The following is a 25,714-nucleotide window of genomic DNA, read 5'->3' as shown; positions in this document are numbered from 1 at the left end:
CCCTGGTGAAAATAGAGCTGGGGTTGTCCTTTCTGCCTTCCCGGGGAGATGAAGAAAGGAGGTGCCGAGGCATCAGACTGAAACACACTGCTTGCATCTGTTCTGATGGGTAGCTGACAAGCTGGGACAAATCCTTGCCTGCATCCCTGCTGCCTTTTTCACGTGCCCTACACAGAGAAGCCCTGTCCCCCAAAGGGAAGCTGGGGGTGTTCGCAGAGCAGTCCCCACTGCCACAGTCACTATGATGCTGTCACAAGAAAAGAAGTGGCACGGGAGGTAAGTAGCAGGCAGTAACTGAGGAGAAGAGTAAAAAATCCTCATGCAAAGTCATAAATGGAGGCTGCAGAGCCAACACTCAAAGCGGGCACAAGGAAATGCTTGCGACCTTCAGCCACAAATAGAGCAAAAGGAAAACAGCCACATTCCCCTCCCTGCCACGCTGGAGACCAATAGTCAAAAGTCAGGATGATGGCACATGCTGTTCCCCTAATGAGCTGGGAAAACATCAGCATCACCTCTGAGGCAGAAGTCTAGAAATTCCTTTAACTAGTAGTTTTTAAGATCAGATGCACCTATATTAGACATGCACAATGAATCCAAAATCCAGCAGCCTAGAATATATGCCGCGCAAACCAGAGAAGGTGCTTCCAGGAAAACCCAACAGGTATAGAAGGTGAGTTAAAAGAATACTGTCATCACTGAAGTGAAAAGCTGACAAGAGACCTAACAGAGCTAGGATGGAAATGCTGCCAGCATCCTTCTTGCAGGAGGATTGCTGCAGGCTCTCCTCAGTTCTGTGACTGGGCTTCACAGCAGATCCCAACATCTTTTTCCAGAGAAGATGGTTAAGAAGCAAAGTGGTAGCTTCAGGGCATTTTACTTAAGCACCTTCTACTAATAGTTCATTTGTGAGACAGACAGTTAATTAACACACACTCATTGGAAAAGAAAAGCTTTCTTCAGCTCCCAAATTACTTGTTATCCTTTGCAAATGAGTGGGATTTTTCTTTGGTTGGAACAAAAATGTCCCTTGCACACAGGTATCAAAAGGGAGGATACTTCTAACCCCTGCCCTTCCCACCCTTGGTTATGGGCCAAGTCAAAGGACACAACCCTAGGAGTGCAAAGACAGCGATTTAAATAACATACCTGTATCTATATTCACTACACACTTGCAAACATCCATTTTGCAGAGCTAAAATCACTGAACTAGTGCGCTGGCCATCACCAGACTGGAACTTCCTATGTAACTCTTGCAGTGTTTTATGTTCATTGCTGGTTTCCTGGAAGCATCCCCATTCTTAGTCAGTACAGCGCATTATATGCTCAATTTTCTCCCTTATCAAATGCTGATAACTTTCCCTCTCTTAACACATACCCTCTAACCCAACCCTCAGCCCTGTAACTGTTTCTGTTGCCCTTCTCTGAATTCCTTCCAATCTCTGACTCATAAAGGAGGATTTATTGGACTAAAGATCCACTTTTAATAATGCCTTCTGCTGTATAATTTCACCACTGAAGTTAACTCAGGCACCTTCTGTCCTGTTGGATTGTAGCTTGGAACAATCCACGACAGCATGTCTGGAGAAATTTTGCTGAATAAACTCACAGTTGCAGAAATGTCAGATACATAATAGCAGGAAACATCCTTACAGTGAGAACTTGGGTGACTGGGGGAAATCGCCTAGAGGGAAAACAGTGAGATGGCACTACTGACCTTAATACCTTCCACTGTGAACGTGTCCACAGTGATCAATACACAAATGTGGAAGCAATTACAAGCCATCAGCGTGTAACCCCTGCTCTCCCCCCACTACAGCAATCAGTGGGAGCAAATCTCAAATTGTAATAAAAACTCACAGATGGTTTCTGGAGACCATTTAATTAACACTGCAGTTTCCAAACGGAACAAGATAATCTCCCTGGATTCTCGCGGAGTAACAGCAACGAATGAGCTCCCTTTAAAGGCAGATCACTGGGAACGTTATCTCCTTGTTCTGAAATGAGGGTGCAAATTAAGTGGCAACATTTTTATTACCGATGATTGCAGGATCATCTCAGAGCTTCTGGAGTGTCTGGGAGGAGGGTGGTACACACCAAGGGAAGCGAAACGGATACAAACACGTTATTCATTAAAACTTGGTAACCCAAGAACAGCAAGTATTGTCCAAGAAATGGAAATGCTGCAGGGATAGCATTGGGCAACAGTCAGCTGTACCAGCTCCTAGACCACACATCACTGGCAGCAAACATTTCTTACCACAGGCAGAGAGACTGGTTCCTCTTCTGTCCTAGCCAGTGTGTTCAGACTGAATTTCTATACTGGCAATAATGACTAACAGCAATTGTCACCAGTGACTAATGATCTGGCCTGGATGTGGACACTAGCCAAGAGGTGGAGATTTATTAGGGTAGTATTGAGTTGGACAGAGAGCAATCTGGATACAGAAGTAATAGGTTCTGCATCACATAACGAATCTTCTCTACCACCCACCTTCCCTTACCAAGTCTTCTCTACCATTCCTGTCAAAGTGTCCTTTCTGTCACTTTTTTTCTTATTCCTTGGAAAAAAGGCATGCTATGGAGCAGGAAAAGGAAACTATTAACACAAATGCAAACATGCAAAGTTTTGGGGGGAGGGAGATTTTTTTATTGTTACTTTTTTAATGGTAACCAGATTGCTCCTTCTAAACAACCAGGTCTTTCAGCAAGTTAATAGCTTCAGTCTATATCTGAGCTCTCTATTAAAACTGCTGTGCCTCCCTCTTTTTTTTATCACCTAAAGGCTGATACTGCAATACAAAAGACATTCATGTAGCATAATGCGGAAAGAGGCCCGTATGCTTCTGAGACACTGAAGACTGATTATTACCTCTCTCTTTGATTTCTGGCTTCCCCAGTAAGTTTTAGTGGTCTTTGCAGATGGCTCAGAACCTTTCTGCTGGGATATTTAAGCACTAGCTTATTGTTGCAGGTTGCTCTGCTGCTGCACTTGTTTCACTGGGTCTAATCTTGGCAACATATTTGCATTTGCACTTTAAAGTCATCTAAAGACATTCCATAGTTTTATTCTACTCTGTGGTCCTTGGTTAGCTTCCATAACCAGGAAGCCACTTCAGCTGAATTTTACAAACCATCTCCAGAGCCATCTGCAAAGACCACTAAAGCTTACCAGGGAAGGGAGAAATCAAAGAGGGAGGTAATCCCTCCAAGAAGGGAAACTCCACAACCCCCCTGGGCAGCCTGTTCCTCTGCTCAGTCATCCTCAACAGTAAAAACATGTTTCCCGATGTTCAGACAGAACCTCCTGTGTTTCAGTTTGTGCCCATTGCCTCCACCCTGGAGCCAGCTGAAAAATCCAGCTCTGCCAAAAAAGTCTACCCCACTGTTTCCCAGGCCTGCAGGCTAATGCCCCCAGCATACATGACGCTAAGAGAAAAAACTGTATGAAACATGATGAGCTAGAGAGGAAGGAGAGTCCAATAGCTACGGCAGGAGACTGACAAATTTTCATCATGATTCTAAGTAAATGCTCAGGTCTTCCACAGACATCCCATGTGCAATGGTGGCCTTGCATTAACTTCCTCTAACTCTGCTTCCTGCTTTCAAATGGGACTAGTCGTCAGCTTTTTTGTCACAGCCAGCTTTGCTTATACATCATCACTGTTTTAGAGTGGGTACTTGAAGGTTATAGAAAAGTAAAGGTTCATTCAGGGCATGCTTTTCTATCCCTTTGCTCCTAGACCCTCTTCAACACAGGTTCCCTTCTGCCAGAGGTCCATCTAGATGAGTATTTTGTTGCTGGGAGGGACCAGTACTGGATGTACTGGTGAAGAGTGTAAGAACATGGCCTACAGCCCTGAATTTCCAGCAATCTGTGGTATCTATGTCTTTAACAGCCATCACATATTATGTGAAGAATATTTTTTTCTCTGTTTTAAACTTGCTAATGTTCTCCTGGAAGATGTTGGCAGGGATGCTCAGAGAATGAAGCTCACCCTCCTCTGAAACTCTGAGCGGGGCTGTGTTTCCGAGGACTCACCTCTAGGCTTGAACCTTTCTCCTTCTTCTCTTTCTCTTTTCTGCACACAAACATATATGACACTTTCACCGACTCTAGGACCTGCTTTGCTCCACTCTGTGCCTACATCTAAGTAGTCTCCTATTGCTCTGCTCTGTCACATCACATGAAACTTTCCAGGTACCTTCCAAAATGCTGCGAGAGTACAAGCAGTCACTCAGCATACACGATCCTCCCTAAAGGATGGATGAAAACCCTCCAGTCCTGGCCCAGTCACTTCATTAAAATATTGCTCCAGGTAAAAATGATTCAACCAAGTTTAACAGAGGCCTCACAGCTTCCTTTCCACAGAAAGCCAAACTGGCCGGTTCAATCACATTTTCTGTCTTGCAGCTGCTTTCTCAAGGAAATCTGCAGGTCTTCTAACACCAAAGGTGATGGGATGTCCTAAGCAGAAAAGGGACAGACTGACAAAGTTACTGAGATGCCATTGTTCTGGGCAATGAAGATCTTCTAAAAAAAAACCCCAAACATGAAAACAATCGAATGGCAGAACTTCCTTAGGAGTGTTTATTTCAGTCAGTTGAGGTTGAAAAGGGAATGGTTATTGAATTGTTGAAGGCTGAAAACATCCAAGAACACATTTATCTTCATTGATTCACCATAATCTAAAGACCAGGTTAAATAAGTTCTCCTTTGCAGTCTGGACAGTTATTTTCTGCTGACTCCACAGTTGCACAATAAAGAACTATTCAATGGCTTTTATTACCTAGAAACCAGAAAAGGCTCAAAGAAAAAAAATAAAATAGGAAAATGGCTGATAGGGAATTCTAAAAAGGTATCTAATCAGGAAATAGCATCATTTCAAATGCATTCGAGCCAGAAAATACTGTAACAGGGGAAATAAAACCTGCAGATTTTTATTGGATTTGTGGATAATCCCCCTATTTACTAAAATAATTGTTTCTAAACCTTTATTTTTCTCTGAATATATATATTTGAGGAGTCAGACTACTGTCTCCACCATGTATTAAGCTAATACATTAGCTGATTTATCTAAATGAACGAGAATCATATGTAAGCCCACTTTTTCAAATATGTAAATCTGGTTTGTCCCCTCACCATTATCATTACGACAGCCTTAGAGTATTATAATTACCTACCTAGCATGCACACTGTGTTCTTCACTATGCAATTACCCATTCTGAGTATGTAAATTAATCTTTGTCCTAGTGAATGTGGATTTAGCTTTGTATAGCTGACAATGTTAGTTCCGCTGAGGCATTCCTTATTCCTTCCTCCACAAATCTTTCAAAGGAAAAGTGGTCAATATTTGCATTATAATCACAAGATTAGGGGCAACTGGGATGTTAATTTTAAAAATTACACTGCAGATTTGAGTAGCAAGCAAGCAGCTACAGGAAGGCTCCACAGAGCTCACCATGCACTAGCAATCATTGCATCATTGGCTTCATCATTAGAGGACTCTATTTGGATGGTCAAACTCTTAAGTACAGTCATCCGTTAGCACTTGGGAAGATTAGACAGACAGATGGCTCCTACAGAGAGATGAGTTAGAATGATGCAGGGAGCAATATTTTCACCAGATGGATGCTGCCAAGTTTTGCAGGGCACAAGAGGTGCCCTGAGGTCTAGATCAAAAGCTAGTCCCCCAGGATCTTCTGGAGGAAAATAGTTCCTCAGTTCAGCCAAGTACTTGACCAGAGGAGTAACTGGAGACACAACAGTTTTCCTATTGAATTAAGGATGTGATTGTGTCCTTGATGACTTATTTACTGTATAAGGCCACAGAACCGGCCAGAGAAATATCCAGCAAGAATTGGGTGGACATGAAGGGGTGCAGCAATGGCCATCACGGCCTTCTAAGTGTGTTTTCAGTAAAACCCCAAAGGATAAAAGTGAATGGAGAATCTATGCAATGCCAGTGACTTACAAATACACTCAGAAGGCCTCTGTTGGCTTTTGCTCACTTTCTGAAGGTTGCAATGACTCAAGATTCAGGAGTTGCGGGAGGGGAAGTACATTGTTGATAATTACGTCAATCTCAGTTCACAGAAATTGAGAAACTGTTAACCATAAAGAATTTTACAATTTGAAGTGACACTACTGAGAGCAGATCATACCCAAGTATTTGAACATATGATTGATGACTACAGGCACAAAGAAAGGGGACACTGAGAAAGTGAAGATAAATAAAAGGACATAATGAACTAAAAAGTGCATGCTGCAGAGTCTCTCACAGGGTCTTTGCAAAAATGTACATGGTTACTCAGTTTCTTCTCTGAGAGTTGTGTGGCTAAAGCTTGTGCTGCAGAGCACGGAGGTCTTCACAGCTTCCTCTTGCTGCCCTCAATGCACTGACCTCTCCCAGTGTGCATGGGAGTCCTCAGCTGCAGAGAATAATGGTTTGATTTTTTTCAGGGGAGACCTGAGGAAGGAGATCACCTAATACCCTGCCCTGGATTTCAGTGTGGTCTATGGCTGTGACTATCTAAAGCGCCTATGCTAGTTTGGTCTCTTATGTCCCAGAGACTTCCAGTATTCGGTTCCCTTAGGGGAAACTTCGAAAAGATCTCTTGGCAATAGAAGATTTCTTTCGGACAGTCTCCAAACGGTTGTCAGGAAAGAGAGTCCTAAATGATGAGCATAAAACTGAGCTTTTGAAGTCTGTAAATAAAAGGCAAAAGAACTGCAGGGATGGTGATTACTTTGAAATCCTGCTGAAACCACAGGGAGCTGCAAGTATTTACAGCACCACTGGCAATGAAGTAACTAGGTGCCAGAACAGTGATTTAGCTGAAAAATAAGATAGCTAGGTTCTGGATTTATTCTCTCAGGTGGTGCCAGGTCAATTTATTCCCTTTTGAAGTCAAACAGTGATTTCCCTACTTCCTTGCACCATTCCAACTTGGCAGACCTGAAAACCAAGAGCCTCCTTTTGCCTTTTTATTTTTTTTAATGAATAATAGAGATATCCCAAATGGAAGCTGCCTCCAAATGCTGCTGAGATATACACACACTTCTTTCGTTCAGTAACGTGGGGCAAATAGGTCAAACAGGGCCAGCATGGCAGAGAGAAACACAGCTAGGTCTGGAGCAATATCAACCCAGGAAGGCTTCAGGTGTGAGCTCATCTCTCTTTCACAGCACTAACAACCTGATAGGAAAAGGACATGTGAAGGAGAAAATCTTTTGAGGTAAAAAACAAAGCAAAAAACCCTCATGCTGTCATGTAGTCACTCTCTTATCTATTCAGGCTCTTACACAGTGACCTCAACATAGCATCGGAGTGCCTGTCAATCACCAATGCACTTATCTCCACGCTGTCTCAGTGGGAGTAGGAAAGAAATCTTATCTCCACCATATAGATGAGCAGCTGAGGCAGAGAAATTAAACACTTGATCTAGTTACCTAAACGTAAGTTCCTAGTGCCATCTAAGATGTCCTGGGGCATGCAAGACATGCACAGGGCTGGCAGGTGGGACATAGGACCTAAGGGACATCCACGGTCTTCTGGAGGCCCGGCAGGATATGCTGGCACATTGCAGAGGGAGACGAATGTCCAGGTTTAAGGCAACTGAACTGAATCCTGCGGTCAAGGCAAGGCATTTGTGGAAGAGCAGGGAGCTGAACCCTATGAACTGCCCTGCTAGCACCCTAAATACAAGAATTGCTTTCCATCTACAACGAGGGACACATTTTTTTCACATTTTGACTGCAGGCCTGTTGTATTACTAAAGCCAAGTTTCATGTGCCCGGGACCTCCAAAGTGCCCGGGACCTCCAAAATAACTACTGCTGTCAGGAGCCTGTGCATTGTCTTTTTCCCAGCTAAGTATGAATGCACATCCATATCATCTTTCAGCTACTATCAAGAAGATCCCACCTATGGAATACAGAGTTACTTGTTGTCAAACTCAACAGAAACACTTAGCTTGTAATACAAGGAGCCAGAATCAGTACCAGAGTGGCCTTCCTCCACCATATACACAAGCCCAGACCTCATGCTAAAAGGTGAGTCTACCTCCTTGTGGCAGTATTTACAGAAAGACACTTTCATTTTAGCTCGTGGCAAAACCCTGATGATGATTTACGAGCTTGTAATGAGCTTACTGAGGAAGAATGAAAGGATGGTCAAGGTCATAGCCCCCACAGGAGCGCTATCAGTCTTGACATGTACAGCAAATAAGGTTCTCAAACAGCCGCCAAATCAGAAATAAGCTGTATGCAGAGAAGCTGTACTGGCCTTGCTGCAGGCTGTTATTTTGGTGCATTAGGCTGAGGACAGATTTGCAAAACCACTTGAGCAATTCAGACATTTGGTTCCACTTTGAAACAGCTCAGTGAAAGAGGTGGTGGCGAAGCACCAGGCTGGCAGGTCTGGTTGCTAGAGCAGCTTACTGCAATGCAACCTGCAGCCACGCAAGCATCTCTTCTCTGCCATTTGCCCCCATTGGTTTGGGCTGTGTCCACATGCCTTGCAGGTCTACAACCCAGCTGCTACCTAGAAACACAGGTTTAACCAAACAATCCCCAGGGACAAGGCTGGTTTCAATCCTCCCTTCTGGCCTCTCTCCCAAGATAAAAGACACACATCAGACACAATTCTTTTCCCAGCCACACCAGGTACCCTCCATTGTATTCACAGCTACAACAGTGAGCAGAATCTGATCAATGTCTTAATTTACTTAAGCCTCCCAAATACTTGAAAGAGGAGAATTATTTTTATGTTATTATTCTTTTATATGTGAAATCTGATTAGAATAATCCTGGCAAGGCAGAGAGTGATAAGCAAATAGAGTAGGTAAAAAAACGTAGTTTTGAAGGAGGAAATTGATTTCCTTCCATCCCTCCAAATTTGAATAATAAACTTTCACAAAGAACTTCTTTGCAAGAAACTCCTGGAGATGCAAGAAACTGTAATTAAAATACTTTAATAAGTCATCTCTCAGAGCTCCTTACAAAAATAGAGGTTGTTGCAGAGTAAAAAGTTTGAGACATTCACACTTGGAATCCAGTGGCCAACACCTTCATAGGGATACAGAAAAATTTGAAAAAACACTTGAGATTAGCCAGCGTCATGCAAGAAACTGAGGCTATAGGAATCTGGGTGCTTTGCCTGCTTTTGCAACTAAGGAGTTACAAACCAAAGTGTGACCAACAGGCATCTTTCCCTTTTCTACACCTCTGTTTTCTTGTGTAAAAAAGTGGGTAATTCTCTCCTTCCTTTGAGCTTTCTGGCAGAAAAGCAGGTCTTTCTATGACTTCGCAGAAAGATATGATGATTTCCAGTTTCCCAAACAGGCACTATTTCTAATAGATTACCATTTATTCACTAAAATCCTAAAACAGTATTAACAAAGAAAATTCATTGGAAATTCATATTCCAATGCCTCAGAAAGGAATTGGTTTCCTACATATGTAGTAGTATGAGCATGTACACATTCACGACATTACCCAAATGACTGAGCAGACCACGGTCTCATGTATGCTGGGGTAAATACACGCATCTCAGTTTTCTGACTACATGAACATCAGTTGGTTTGCTCTAGATATAACCCAGTGGCAGAGACATCAGAAACTGAAATATCTCTTAATACCACAGAAGTTGTACTGGTCCTTCCACTGTTGCCTTGCTATGCGATAATTTACGGCCATGCTTCCACCACTAAAAAAACCTATGGAACAACATTTTCTGTTAAGTCACACCCAGTCCACCTCCAAGCAAAACTGCCAGCACAGAGTTTGGCCCACCACTCTCATTAAGTTCTTGGTCATGCCTGGATGGCACAAGACACCCTGGAGAGGGGACGACACAGTGCATGGCACCATACCAGGGCTGTAAAGCACTACTGAAGCACCGTGAATGCTGGACAGACTGCCCAGCAATCCACCCAGACAGCTTCTGGTACTCAACCTAGCTCTGAAAAACCAGGTATTTCTGCACAGCCTAAGATGTTTTCTCAGCGGTCAGATAGCTCGCTAAGCTACTGTCTCTATTACTGGTTTCTCCTAGCTGTCACTATGAGTAGCATCTACTGGAGCTGGACACTGAGTTAAAATGGACCCCCAAGGGCCACCCTTACATTCATCTCAGCGAGAGCAAGGGGGTGTACTGCGTGCCCAATGCCTCTGAAAGCAGGGCTTTAAATTGTCTGAAAATCGACGCCTGATTTTGTTACTGCAAATGGTTTTCTTGCAAGACTTGGCTGTTCAGCTCCTGGGGGCATCAGCACATTAGAAGTGCTTCTTTCCAGAGTACTACTGCAATCCTGAGCTTCTCAGGAGCTGTTTCCAATTCTCCACCTGCCATCTTGTGAAGCCAACACCGTAAACAGCCCCAGCTCCTTGGGTGGCTGAAAAAGAGATATCTGTGGAGCCTGAGCAACTGCACTTGACATATGGTATTAAGATGTGCAAGGGAAGATGGCTGGCAGAGTACGACTCTCCTGTGGTTCTTTTGCCTGCTCCCATTATCCTCAATGAAGATTGCTAGGGACATAAATGCTGAGGAGCCAGAAAAGAAGCGAAATGGGAAGATAGTGAGGGAGAAGCAAGCCCTGCCTACACAGCACACAGCTTTCAGAGCAAACTGATTTGCTCAGACACAAGATACTACACAAACAAGTTGTGCTGCTGCTGATGCACCAGTTCCCTGAATAATCACAGTGATACAAAAGAAAGCTTGTGATTAAGGCGAAGAATTAGGATCAGGAAGAACAGAAGGCCTAATCCAGTCTCCACGCATGACCTTGGGCATGTCACATCACTCCTCTATGCTCAGTTTCCTTAACTATATGATGAAGCTTCCCAGCCTGAGTGGAAAATTATCTGAGAGCGTGGGAGAACCCCGGAGCAACTCACAGGTAAGCGATAACAGATTCTTTTCGGGGCCCACACCACTGGCCTCTGCAGCCCCAGCTGAGATAATTCCTCCTACTGCCAATGATCCAGATGACCCAGACACCCTCAGACCAGCACATCCCTGAAGACCAATCATGGGACGTAGCTTTATGCAAAAAACCTGCATTTTAACAGCTCTCTATCTACCAGACATGCGAGAGCCACAGGCTGGGTCCTGCATTATGTTGACAGTATTTCTGTGGTGCTCCCATCAGAGATTAAAGTGACACAGCACCTCTCCGATCTGGCCTCCCATCAAAAGCTGGTGTTTGGCATAAACTCTCGCTGCTCCTCCTAGTCCAACACTGGCCATTATCACCAGACTACCCTGCTTCTGATTTCACCTCAAGTACTTCTAGAGTCCTTCCCTTTGCTCTGTTCCCTTCCTGCTCACCATGGTGTATGGTAGGATTCCCCAGCATCCACTGGGAAATTCTGCTACAGGCAGTAAACATAAATCATAAACCAGGTGAGAGGGTTTAAACCGGAAACAATCTCGAGTGCAACAGGACCATAAGCATCATGACAGGGTTGGCCAAGCTGTGGTCTGCTCTCAGAGGTCCTTTATATTTTTTCCCCCCAAAGAAAAGCTCATAGATGTGACTCCTGCAGTGATCCTCCACTTTCTCCAGCTGGAGACCATGTCTGCCTTTGGGTTCAATGCCTCCAGATTGCTTGCTAGGGCAGAGCACTGCATTGCACTTGAGGAATGGGAAAAGGAGGAGGAAGGGAAGTCCCTACACAAGGTCTCCAAGCTTTTTCCATGCTAAGCCAGAAAAAGGGCATGTCAGTTCCCAGAGAGGTCTACAAGTTGGGAGCACAGGATGGCAGTGGCATTTTAGATGCCTTCCTACCACACCAGGTGTCTACAGGACATCCATAGACATCCCCTGTGGACAAGATCCTGCTAAGCCTCTGTGCAGATGCAGATAGGCAGGCAGGAGCCAAGAAAGTCACAGAGCATCGCTCAAGATGCCACGGCCAGTGCTGTTCAGTTACAGCTCTCAGAGCACGCCAGGAGAGGCAAGGAGAAAAAGGAAGGGGTTTGACCAGCCAAAATGCCCACAGCAGCAGTAAGAGGTGCAAGAAGATGGAAGGTGCTTTGGACAAGCCAGTATAACAGCTGTAAGCCTTTTTTCTCTAAGAACTAGGAAGGCAACAACCAACATTATGGATCCCAACTGGAGTTGGCTGGTTGCATACCTGCACAGCACTCTTCTCCTGAGCTGTCTGGATCCTGTCAAAGGTCCTTCCTCCAGCCAAAGTCTGCTCTGCCCTATTGGAAAGCAAGGGCCTCTTTGCAGCCATCTAGCTGACATGTGAACAGGCACAGTACAGAAGAGATGGGGCTACAGGAAATAGATGGTAACCCCTAACTGCAGATGGTGACCGTTCTCCTTGGCACCGAGTACAGACCAAAACTTAAAACCCATTAGCTGCCCCAGCTCCGCCAACAGTAGTTATCCAGTGTCAGGAGGAAAGGGGGAACCTCTTTGTGGTGCACATGAATCAACTTAGAGCACTAAGGGACAATGTGGTGACTCTTCAACCCACCAAGAGCGGGAAACAAGTCACTTTAAAAGGCACACAATATGTGGCACAAGTGCATGGGCTCTGAACACTGCAGCAGGAATACCAAGAACTGCCCTTCTCGACCCCTGCTTGCGTTGGAGACATTCCTGCTGGGGGAAGCAATAGCCGAGCATGGCCACTGCGCTTGTGGGAATGTCAAAATTAGGCTAAATCTTGGTCCTCATCTCACTTTGCACGTGCCTAGAAAGTTGGACATTATCTTTCTCAGCGCCTCCTCACCTAACAGCCTTGTTCAAAATCCCTGAGGTTCTATTTTCCTCTCTTCTATTTCATGCTTACAATGATTTAGTGGTGGAAGAGAAAAGGCAGGAGATTCATGCTGATTACTACCTCAGAGGCTTTAGAGAGAAGCAGACAATCTTTGTCCAGCTGCAGTAATTCCTCTGCAGTGCTCCAGACAGCATCTGGGAGCCTGTAACGTGTGCATGTGTGCATGCAACCCCCAAGTGCTGTTATCAATAATGCATTTGATGCACAGCCTTCAGAGGAGCTCACCAAGGAAGCTTCTTATAAAGAGAATGAGAAGTCAGTCCTTCAGTCTTCTCAGGAGGAAGGTGGTGAGGAGATAGGAAGACTTACCATCGTCATGCCATGTCTTATTTATGTCAAGAGGGTGTTCACTTTTCAGAAAGCTTTTAGCATGGAGCTGATGCCTAGGTATGTGTTTGGGGATTAGAGAGCACATTGTGAATATTAAAATACTTTCAACTTTCTGGGATTCAGCTTAGAGAAGAGCTGCATGAAAGGCTACCATTGCTCCCAAAGCACAGCTCCTCCACACTTTGGATACCATTGGTATGTCAGAGGTGGCAGGACACCCTCGTAGTCTCTTTACTGCCTTGTCGATGCCTGAGACGTCAAACCACCAAATTAACCTGTGACTCGTGTATGTATGCAAGGGATTTATTGATTTCAGAGAAGGACAATTAATTTAATGTTGCTTAAAAGTTTAAAGGCTTGTCAGGCTTTTCCACAGAAGAGTAGCCACCTCCACACAACAAAGGATGCACTCTGTAGCTCATCAGCAGGGAAGAAGATTCCCTTTTTAATCAAGCAAAAGCTGTAGGGGAGGCCACAGGCCTAAGTCTACGTAGCATTCACCCACCAAGATGAATCTTTTGGTCTGGGTATGTTGTTTGAAACACAATGCTGTGAGATCAATAAAAAGTGGTTAAGGAAAAGAAAAAAGGACGACAGCAACAAGACAAGCAGCAGCAACTCTTAGAACGTGTAACTAAGGAACAGCAAAACTGCAAGCAAGTGAAATTAGTCACAAAAGATCAAGCATGTAACCTAATTGCATGCAGAAAGAGACAATACACCATAAAGGGACTAATAGGTACCACTCCAACCATGATTACTTGGTTTTCTAGTCCTATGAGAAGTCAATAGACCACTGTTGGTGCAGCAGAGATAACTTCATTTAAGCTTAGAAAATAAGGGCCAGGCCGTGAGTCCAAACTCTGGTCTGAACCACCCTGTCTGGGCTCAGCCTCCAGCAAAGCAAGGACTTCCTCCTCCCATTCATGACACAGAAGAGGCCACAACTTCACTACCGAATTCTCAAAACATCCTATCTTCTCATAATCCTCCATCCGTGACTGTGCCCTCTACTCCCACCCCCGTGCACCATCTCGTGGGGCAGGCGGCCATTAGCCATGGGCGGGTTGGTCACACACCCACCTCTCCTTTAAAGACGTCCCGAGCACAGGGAATCACCGACATCACTAACACAGGGACGCGTACGCCCACGAGGCTGCCGGGGCGGGACGCGGCCCGGGGCAGTGGCGGCGGCTGTGAGGCCGGGGGCCAGAGATCCCCCACTGCGGCCCCCGAGCATCGAGCGGGCTTTGTGTGTGCGTTTGAGCTCAAGTTATGGTTAATGTGTAAAACCACCCGCTCTGCAGAGAGTCTAGGACATTGGTTAAACAGACCCGCTCTACAGAGGGTTTCGGGTGTTTGTTAAACCAACCCACTCTGCAGAGGGCCCAGGTTAAAGTAAAGCTTTTATTGTAGTGACGATGCCGTTGTGTCATCGTTCTGCCAAGGATCCCTGAAGAACCTGCCTGTCCCCACAGTGCCGGGTGGCAGCATCTCAAAACTCTGTGGGCCCCATCCTAGAGCTTCCTGTACCGTTCCAGAGAAAAAACTAATGAGAAAATAAAAGGTCTTACAGCAGATACTCAATTCAAAATTTACAGGTTGGAGAATATAATTAAATACCCCGGTAATAAACAACCAGAAGATCTAAAGCACTCAGCCATTTCCCTTCGGGGATGACGTTTCCAGCCTTCCAGGAGGGCCAGGCATATTTTTAAAACAAAGTCAGCCCCTGTGTCAGCGGATGCAGTGGGTGGGAAGGATGGGCTCTGCCTTTGATGCACATTGCTTTGCGGCTACCCTCTAACCCTCCCGTCGCAAGGCCAGAACTGGGCTCCCCCTCAGCTAGCACATACGGACGACAGACCTCGCAGGGCCTCTTCGGTGCACCTTGTATACCACAAGGCCAGACGCAAGGACCAGGCATGGTTCAGGAGGCCCTGGAGTGGGTCCAAAGCTGTGTCCTGCCTGCCTGCTCTGCTGCCAGGATGCCTTTGGGCAATGCTGCTGGCAAGGTGCCCCTCCGCTCCTCCCCGCTCGCGCACAGATTGCAGGCTCCTTGGCACAAGCATGCCGGCCATCCCACGCGCTCTGCAGAGCTGAGCACGCTGTCAGCATGCAACACATCACAGCAGTGACTGGCTGCCAGTAGTACGAACAGATCCCTTCCACCCCGTTCTGTTTCGCAGATGAATTCCCGGCAAGAGAAGTTGGGTAGATTTGGAGTTTTCCTTGCAGTAAGGAGTGGCTCTTTCAGAAAAGACGCCAGAAGAGGCAACTGAAAGTGGCTGGTAATCCCCAGGGCCCGCATTCCTGCGGCAGGGGAGACCAGGGAGCACAGATTCAGCAAAGCATCGAGGTGCAGTTTCAGCGCTTTGCTGAACTAGATCTTGTATAAGCACATCTCAGGTCAGGTTCATAACTCCCACCGAGCACATTTACTCCACCGGTTTCACGAGGCTCCTGTGAGGCACCGTGCCATGTAACTATAGGTGCCAGAACCCAGCCCTATATCTTGGGACTCATGGTAACAAAAACCTATGGGACCTGAACTCAGTTCCTGTGATTCAGAGACTTCAAGAAAATTATTTTTGCTTTGCAAGTGCTTAGTCAGGATGGTACCCTTTCATAGCAAAGCAGGGATTGTTCAGGCTCCTATCCAGGCCTTTCCGCTACAGTACACTACATTCCCCGCTGATTCAGCTAGTCTGGCTTGAAATAGCCCGGGTACTTTGAACCTCTCTTCCTTTCCCCTGGAAAACTGCATTACATTTCAACAATGTTCCCCATTTTTAAAGTTTTCTATCACTTGGCTCCTAGTTCTAATTACATGCACGCAGTCAGTAAGTTTTTTTTTCCCTTGGGTTTCTTAGCCTATGGCTGTCGTATCTCCTACTTTCGCCTCCAGACCAATTAGTCACTGTTTGGCAAAGGCACACCATTCACTAGTTTTATCTATTCTATATTTGAGTTTGGTGTTCTCAGAAAGGAGATCCGAATCACTTCATTAACACACACCTGACCTCAGCCAAACACGTCCTCACTCAAAACTTTCCTCGTTTCTTTTCATATCAGAGTTCTGGACCCAGGAAGGACAATCCTTGTCCTCCCTCCACCACAAAATAAAATGTTAATAATAGTCCCGCTGTCACCCTTGATGTCCTGGAGTTTTTTCTGGGTTCCACTTGTGGCAAACAGACAATGGCACTATTTATGGACAAAACAGACACTGGATAAATGGCATTAAAAACAAGCAAACCAGGCTGGTGAATTTGAGGAAAAGCAAAATATTAGCCCAGGGAGAGAAGAGCTCAGTTACTGGCTGCTCCTGCATCCCCCTGTCAGCAAGATGCAAAGGGAAGGCAATGAAAGGGAATTCTGCTGTGACTGCCTCTCCAGAGCGACATTGTGACAGTCAGCTTTTGGTTCTTGTTTGCTGGGACAAGTGCTCTGCTCACACATAATTTCTGCTAACTAGGGGCTTCCCTGCACACTGTCCCATCCTCAGTCTAGACGTTTCCTGGAGTTTCCTCCAAAATCCAACTCAAATATTGTATTGCTATCAACCATTCTGCTTTAACCTCATCATTTCCCCTACACTAGTTAATCGATCACACACAACGCACAGGAGAAAAATGGGCAAGCTCCATGCAATGCTACTGCTGCTTAGTACCTGCTCCAAAGACTTTGCCTACCTGCTTATCTAAGGTTAGGCCTGTACATTTGGCCTCAAGGAAATCAGCAGAAGGAACACTGTGTGTAAGATGGCAGCTACAACTGATTCATCTCTGCGATTTCTACTCTTGCCTTCCTTACAATTTAGAGCAACCCCTCCCCACCAGCATTTTACCCTCCTCCCCCTTCCACACTTCAAGGAAATCATGTGGGATCAAAATCCTCAGCCAAAATCTAAACATTTTGTTCTGATTTTATTAGGAACAATAAAGCAATATAAAACACTCTGAAGTTCTTTCAGAATGGGAATCTGTAACATTTCTTTGGGGAAGTGTCAAAATGAGATGAGTCAGCATCACTGGAGCATTTTTCCCCACTTTTCCTCCCAAATGAAATTTCAGCAAAATATCATACTGCATCCAAAACTGACAGACCACTGCTGACAGGGGAATGTCCCATGCCTGCTCTTCCAGCTGGTGTTAGGTGGAACATAGCACATTCCTAAATATCCCACGCAACCAAGGCTAAGAGAAGGCACTTCTTATTGAAGCATACTTATTCTTTGTAATTTGCACTGCTATCACATAAGACAAGGAACAGCTGGCTAGGAAAACAGGATTAGGCCCTGCTGTTACTGATTTTGTCCTCTGAACTGTCTCTTGCTTGAATAGGCAAAAGCTAAGTCTGACCTAATATTCCAGACGTCGATACAAGGTGCAGAGCAGCACCCTCCCCATGGGAGCCCCGCTGTGGTGCTGTGCTAGGAAAGTTCAGAGAATACAGGTCCCTCTTCAGGATGCCAGATAGGAAAGCTGCCCCCAAAAAGCCACAGTACTGCACTGTCTCAGCTCTCCTTATCTGACAAGCAGTCCCGCTAAGTGAGGTTGTACCCATTGCTAGCTCTCACAACATCCTGAATAACCCCTGAGCTAGTGTGGGCCAGCACTGGTCCTGCCCGACTTTCACCAGTTACACACAGGATGGGGGAGCTCGCTCTGCTGGGCTGAAAGGGAAACTGGACCCTTGAAGAGCTCAAGCAGAGCAATGTGGGCAGCAGCACCTCACCAAGGGAAAAGGGACCACTTTGCTATTGATAGTCGTGTTTACAAGTTTCCATGCTACAAGCTTGGCATGCCAGGGTGCCCGCCAGGAGCTGTATTTTAGGAACATTCGATGCAAGGCAGGAATCTGCTCCCAGGGGCTGGCTGTCCTCAGCACAGCTGCTTCCCTGAGCATCCATTTTGTTCCCTCCGTATTTATGAATAAGCCAGGGGACAGGAGGAGTTTTACATCACCCAGTTAATGCCTTCATTCAGCGAACCCCTTTAAACAGCCAGCAAAGAAGAGCAGATACTCTGGAGGGAAATTAAAAGCACATTACATTGGGCTCCTGCTGTGCTTTGCCCTTGGAGACGTTTCATTCTCTCCACTGACCTGGCTCCCTAATGAGGCATGTAAACTAGGGAATCCCCCCAGCAAGTGTGCTTGCTTGCAAAGTTTGCAAAAGGGACACATCCAGGATACCTGCCTGGCCTATCGGTACTTCTAACTGAATCAACTAGCACCACTGGTGGTCAAATAGGAATTAAAAGAAATGGCATTGGCAGGAGCAGGTTTAACACCCCAAGCCTATTAGGGGAGAGAATGCAGCACTATTGATTCCAGCCCCTGACCTTGAAATGATGTAAATAAGAGCGCAGCAACCCTAGAGGAGTTGTAGCAAAATAGTTATAGCATTGCAAGCAGATTAAAAAAATACAGTTAATATACATACTTTCCCAGATGCTTGTTTATTATTATGCAAGACATGTTTATTATGCAAAATGATAGAGCAGGAAAAAAAAGAAGAGAAAAAGAAAATGCAAAGACACACTGAGCTCTTAACGTGACTTGGGTTTTTTCAATGCTGCTTTGTGGTTTTGTTTTTTTTTATTGTGCATAATCATTCCCTTATTAGCAGGAATCTTTGAAGTGATTCAAGCTCTAATTTCAGCATTTCAAACTCAAAGGATTATACTGTAAAACCATACTGAGCTCTCGTAAGCGACCCATTTTTTTTCCTCTGTATTCTGTATCTCTGCTAGGGTTTTCTCAGTCTTTCCAATAAATTATGTATCATGATTTGCCATTTCAAAAATAATTAGAACTCCAAGTTAAACAACAAGGAATATCTGAGAGCAGTACATTTTAGAAGAGAAGTGTTACGCACTTGGGGCAAAACCAATCCCAGCTGTACCACCACTGAATTATACATATCATCATATTGAGAGCTGCAATTTCAGTGTACTTGGAGTGATTGGGTGGGCCTGTAGAGGCTGCTTCAGGAGGACCAGGTTTACCTCTCAGGCAAACCACTTTGCAGGCACTCCCTTCCCCATGCCCCTGCGAGTTGTTGCAGCAGGTGTAACAGAGAGAAAGCTGTGCTCCAAGGAGAGAAACTTCACAGAGAAAGGTTATACCAGAGTAGGAATTAATTTGGTGGTGGAACTATTAACTCCAGATAGAGACAGGAGAGCATGTTCTGTGTCTTCTCCCGTTACGATTAGGCTGTAAACTCACTGGAGCAGGACGTACCTCTTTATCCTGTTTCTCTCTCCTCTGCAACAACCAGCCTTTGGTCTCAGCTTCCCAAGCCCTAAGACAGTACAAATAATACCCACTGCTCTTCATTCATTCTGTATATTTTTACTTTGGCAGAAAATGCTAGCAGTGGATCCTCAGGAGAGTCATGTCACACCACAGAACAGGTGCCGATAAAAACATTTGTGCACCATCAGGGAATTTACAGCTGCTCTACATTACAAGAAATCAAATGGGAACACACCAATGACTCTGCAAGCTTGCTATGAAGACTGTGTTTTGCATCCTACTGTCTGCAAAGTCAGGTGCCTCAGACCAACACCTGATTTTCTTCCCTACTAAGCACCTAATTCCCCAGCGGACCTCAGAGGTAGCAATAAGCTAGACTGGGGGAGGAAAAAAACAAACAAAAAAATCAGGTATCTAGTGTAAGTAAATAATGCACAAAAGTCACAAGCAGCTGCTTCCCAAGCAAGGAGACTTTGCTATCTAATGCATTTAGGACTATGATGTTGGCTGGGGATCTATGCTTGGCTTCAACCCAGCAACCCAACCCCACACTGTCCCTACCTATCCCTAACTGAAGAGATGAGGAAACTCATTATTAAAGGTATCGATGTGGCTGAGCACATAGGAGTGTCTTGCATGTTTCTGCAAAGAGCCTTCTCACCAAGTTTGGCTTTAGAGGACCCCACTCAGCCCCGCTTTTGTGCTGATTGGCACCAGGAAGACTTTTTCCAAGGGCTGGTTATTCTAAACCCATTCATTCAAGAGCCCATTGGCCCAAACTCAGAAGGAGCTGGCACAAACCATCTCTGAGACCAGGCTGATAATAGCCTCTGGTTTGATCCAGGGCAGAGAACGTCAGCCAAAGTCTCAGCTGACACACACAGATTAAATATCATAAAAAACCCACCACCACCAAACAAAACCAAAACAAACACACACTGATGTGTTCAGTTACAGCCACAATCTGGGCTCAAGAGGAAAAAAAAAACACAAACAAAAAACCACCACCCAAAAAACCTCCCACTTCCCTGGACAGTTATATTTTATCTGAAAGCAGTCCTGGGCTTGAGGGTGTTACAAGAAGTCCTCACAGGGCTAGGCCTGGGACAGAGAGCAGGGGAGGCAGCCAAGCAGCAGAAAAAGTTCATTTGTCAGTGGATCTGTGTGAGTGAACAATATCTATGGGGAATATTGACCCATTTTTCTCAGAAATTCTTCAGAAAAGGCTAGTGAAAGAAATAGGTACATGCACAACACCAACGGAAACTGGGCTGAGACAGAGCAAAGCTGTAGTTTAGGATCTGCTAAGCAAAGGGACAGGGACAATGCATCCTTTGGTGTGGGCAGCAATCAGGTCCAGGCGGCAGGGCTGGGGGCCCTGCTCACCCTAGAGAGGAACAGACTGTCAAGTCCTGCCAAAGCAATTCCCCACCACAGTCTTCAAGACTGACACAGCCATGCCAACTGTTGGAGTGGGATCCCAGTGCCACAAAGCAAGCTGCAGCATCCAAAAGAGACTGCTTGAAAAGGCTGAGCTCTTTTCAGCTATATCCAGTTCTTTTATAGGACCCTGGTCTCATCCCTCGTCTTTGACATTATGAGTGGCTTGACCCACACTCCCTGCTCCTAACAGGCTTTATCCACAAATTTTCTTTTTTTCTTGCATGTGGTCTGCTCCAAAGCACAGTGAATTCATTGATTTACTGCTGTAAGACAGAGACAGAGCGACTAGTCAAAACAAGAAGAAAATAGTGTCCAGTGAGTTTCACCTCCCTGGAGTAGAGATGGGCCAGTAGCATCCATTTACTGCAAGCAGAAACCTTGGATCATGTTGATGAAATGAACAGTTTAACTCTTACCAGTTCAGAGTTGAATGCCATCAAGCCATGGCATGTAATGAGGTCCACTTCATTAACCACTGGCCATCACGGTACATCCTTAGCCTTCGCTGATTAACTGTCCTACTTAAGACAGGCACACTTGCTGGGAATAAGCAGGCCCCATTAAAGCACCCTCATTTGAACACATGTATGACCTGCTGCCTTTTAGGAGACTTCATATGACTAGCAGATGTGTTTCCTGGACACATGGTCCTCCTGCTGCCCACCATCTCTTGGTACATCCCTCCCACCCTCAGTATCATCTCACTACTGCTAGCAAGAGATACTCTGCATCACCTCTAACCTCTCAGCTGTCAAACATCATGTTTTCAACTCTCCACTTCTCCTTCTGCCTGAGCCCCACGCCTTTCCCTCCCTTGCACTGTTTGTTCAGAAAATGCTGACCCCGCATTGCTCCAAAAAGACCCCTGCCAGGCTGGATGTGGCTCTGTGACATACACTGCTTTCCTGCAGTCCTCATTTTCCTGCAGTCCTCATTTTCGGGGCACCGGTGGTACAAGGAGCTTCAGTGCTGGGCCAAAACCCTTTATGCCAGCACTGCACAGCACAGGCTAAAACGTCAGTACTGACCCCCCAACTATGTGCCTAGAGGGAAGCACACACAATAATGCAGTACCACACCATGCTTGGTATTACCTTTAGGACTCTGATAGCTTTACAAAAAGAGGAAGTTTTCATTGTTAGTAAACAATGTAATTTATTTAGAAGCAGTCATTTATGTTTACTGGGCTATGAAAGAACAGGAAGCGTCTGGCATCCACAGAGATCCAGATTGATCTCTCTGTCTTTTCTTGACAAGCAGCCAGTTTTGAGACCTATCTCGCCAGGCATACTAACACATTCACTTGCCATTTTCTACCCTGAGCCACCAGGGAGACAGAGCTTTGTTACCTCCCGAGGGAAAGGGGGAAATCCCAACCATGTGAGTAGTTTAAAACTGACCAGAAAAGAAGATGGATGGTAAGAGTTAGGAAAAATTGCGTAGGAGCAACTCAAACTGTTGTCCTTTCAGTGGTCCTATCTCAATTCTCACGTACGCTTTTAAAGCAAAGTAAATGCCTAGATGAGCAGAATTGCTGCACTGTAAGTTTACACAAAGGCAGACGAGATTAGAATCTTGGCTATACGCTTTAAAGATATCATAACTACAGAAATGAGAAGTGTATTATTAGCTATCACTCTTTACTATGTAGAACTAGAGCAAAGTTATTTGATGCATAAAAAATTCTGGCAAAGGGCTGCCATATTTAATAAATCACTGAATCAATTATTCACTGTGAAAATCAATTACTTGCTTCAAATGAGAATCTTATGAATAACCTCATGCCCTTTCATGCCATCTAAGAAAGTTATAGGGGAATTAGTCAGTAAAAAATGCCTCACTTATCTTTTATGTGCATTAAAAAGACCACACAAATACAGGGAAATTCTGCTCCGCTGAAGCACTCTGCCAACAGAATAGTCCAGAACCATCTTAATGAAGTCAGGATATTGCTGTGGATTTACACTGCAGTCAAAAGCAGAGTATGACCCACTGGGGCACCACCTATGATCAGTTATCCGGGCACAATTCAGAAGCAGTTCCATTCAGTCCATCCCATTTCACAAATGGGAAACCAGAATATAACTAGCCAACCACAGAACCTCCTCTACAACGTGACCTACATTAATTAACTACTCAAAGGAACACAAAGTATATCTTCACAGATCAGGAAATATTGCCACAAATCCCCGTGGAGACACTTTAAAGTGAATATTGCATGGCCTTGCAGCAGCTCCCCTGTCCTGCTTTTAAAGGTTTGCTGATACATGACCATTTTCAGAAAAAGCTGCAAGTCCTAATACAGTCTTTTCCCTCCCACCTACAAAACCAAACCACTCCAGGAACCCAACAGTGCAAAATACTTACTGAGCTGTAGAGATATCCCTCAGCATTCATGGCAACGTACAGACCTGCCTTCACCCCTTGGATTGCCACCACACGAAGACCCACAGGAATTAGATTGAAAAGGGCTGCGGAAGGAAAAGAAAAGCAAAGGTTATGGAGACATGATGCTGCGTGGTCACTGCTGCTTTTTCCCCAGGGCCAGCCCACCCCACTCTTGACTCTTAACAAAAGATACTAAACTAGAATCAAAAGTCCTGCTTCCAGCTAAAGGAAAGGTCTGCAGCCACAGGGCCAATGTTGAAATGAAATTTTTAGAAGTACTGAATGTGGCTGCCTCCCTGAAGCCTTAACACACCCATCAGTCTGTCTGATCACTGCCTTTGCAATGCCAAGGGCTCATACGTGCACTCACGCTAGTGCATCTCAACAGCTTTCCGTGGGCCAGCTGAGCTGTGGTAACTGCACACGTACACGTCTTTGCCCGTGGCAAACACAATTTAGTTTAGTTCACCCTGAAACAGATTTAAGCCTAGTCACACTTTTTTTGCATTTGCCATATGCTAAGAGTATACTGACAGCAACCATGGCCAGAAGGATGCAAATTAACTTGACTGTGTGTCTGCCCCTGTGATCCCTGCTGTCAAGGGAATGAAGAAACTCAGGAAGATATAGTGCTCCACGCCAGGACCTGAGCACTGCTCTTCATTCAGAAGCAGCACTAGATAAGACAGAAGAGGACAAGACCTTTCAATACTCAATTTTACTGCAATCTTATTGATGAAAGCATTGCAACCACTTCCTCCCAATTACTTTATTGCTTGATTCCAAGTAGACCCCGTATCTCATTGAAAGACCTTTCACATGAGCATATACATTTACGTACTGTCAGGCTTTTCCTACATTTCTAACAGAATGGGCTCAAAGAGGAGAGGACTGTCAGCACTGATAGACTGAGCACTGAAGCATTAGCATGGCTTTGTTTCCACTGAGATTTACAGGATAAGAGTATCCAGATGTTGTAGGATCCCTTGTGCTTCAGCTTACAGAGAGCTAACTGGACCTTGTCCCAGGGAGCTCAGGATATAGAAAGATGGGCACAGGGTCGGGCAGAAATATGAGCATAAACACAATGGAAATACTTCACTCGAGGTCTTTTCCCGCACAACTGCCCTGAAACGAGTATTTTTTTCTGGTTCCCTAGTCATGAGGTCAGACTGCCCCTTCCACATTCATGAAGCATTTCTCATGGCTTGTTAACGCTCACTTATTTGCAAAAGCCTGCTTGAAATGTCTCAAGAGCTTTGGGGTGTTCAAATTAGCCCAGGGGAGACCTGTGAATGGGCAGAGTGCAGTGTCAGAGCACCCAGTGAAGCATTCCTATTTACCAGCTGACCATTAAGGACATCATCCTCTAGCTGATTCATTTTATAGATCATTTATGAAGTTTTATGCCTGACACATCACATTGGAGCAAGCACAGCACAAAGGGGTCTTCACATAACGGTTCTAGGAGAAACGGTCCTCCTTCTCACTGTGCCATCTCCCAGCCTCTCCTTCCCTGGGAGATAGACCATTGCTGATTTAATATCAGCCGTGAAGGATAAAGCAGCTTTTGCTGAAACGGCCTATTCAAAATGCTATAGCTCCTCAGGCCAGGCTAGTGTTAACCCTGGTATGACAGGAGGGAGTCGAGTCCACTGCAGTATCAGCCCCCCAGCCCAAAGAAACTGGTTAAATATGTGTGTGCCAGGTAACACATGGATTTAACTCAACCTCAAGATGCTTCCCAAGAACCTCCCTCATGTACAGCCTGTGAATTACTGCAGAGTGGAAGAGACAGAAGTGTGTTTGGATTCCTTTCCAAAGGAAGAACAACATTTATAGCCAACATGGGGGGGGGGGGGGGGGGAACTGAAACTGTGGCTCTGTGGCTTCTTTCCTTAGAGCCAGTGGTTCAGACTACTAAGTCTGAACTGAAGTCCCAGGATTTGCACAATTTCTAAGACAAAAAGCAGAGCCCAAAATGTATGTGAAAATTAATGGGAAACTGTTTACCTTCAACCTGAACTCTTGGTGGATTTGCTTAAAGGTCAGAGGTGGATACCTTTTCAGAAGTAAAACCTGAAAAAAGCACAGGAGACAGAAAGCCACTTTGCTCAAGATATCTAACAGGTGCCTTGGCTGAGCTGGTTTCAGGGTTGTCTCCAAAAAGGGATTCATGAGTCCCAGTTTCACATGAATGCCCTTTTTTCTCATTCAATTTCCAAGGAAGCCTAGATGACTTCCCTCAGTGAGCTGCCTAAAAGGGAGGCACCTCGAGTCTGGTGACAAGAAACCCTACTCTCAGCCCCTTTTCATGCTTTTAAGCACCACATTAAGTAAAAAATCAAAGCACGTGCTGAAGTCTTACCAAAGCCAGTGCTTGTATTTGTGATTTCGTGGGAGGATGTCAACAGATGTATACAGCAAATGAAGTCCAGCCTGGGTATTGGCCTGTGAACAACTGGAGTCAAGGACAGTGCTA

The 25,714-nt window shown here is 45.2% G+C and overlaps 1 protein-coding gene across 3 annotated transcripts in view; it reads right to left on the bottom strand.

Moving 5' to 3' along the window:
* FGF12 (fibroblast growth factor 12) overlaps positions 1-25,714 on the bottom strand; it is a 236,415-nt gene that overhangs the window by 50,400 nt on the left and 160,301 nt on the right. For all 3 annotated transcript variants that reach the window (XM_052804083.1, XM_052804084.1, XM_052804082.1), the window contains one exon: positions 23,212-23,315. In XM_052804083.1, coding sequence (XP_052660043.1) covers positions 23,212-23,315 — 104 coding nt within the window. The remainder of the gene's footprint in view (positions 1-23,211; positions 23,316-25,714) is intronic.

Source organism: Harpia harpyja, chromosome 12, assembly GCF_026419915.1.
Source record: "Harpia harpyja isolate bHarHar1 chromosome 12, bHarHar1 primary haplotype, whole genome shotgun sequence".
NCBI classification, from domain to species: Eukaryota; Metazoa; Chordata; class Aves; order Accipitriformes; family Accipitridae; genus Harpia; species Harpia harpyja.
This window is presented reverse-complemented; position numbering and strand designations above follow the sequence as displayed.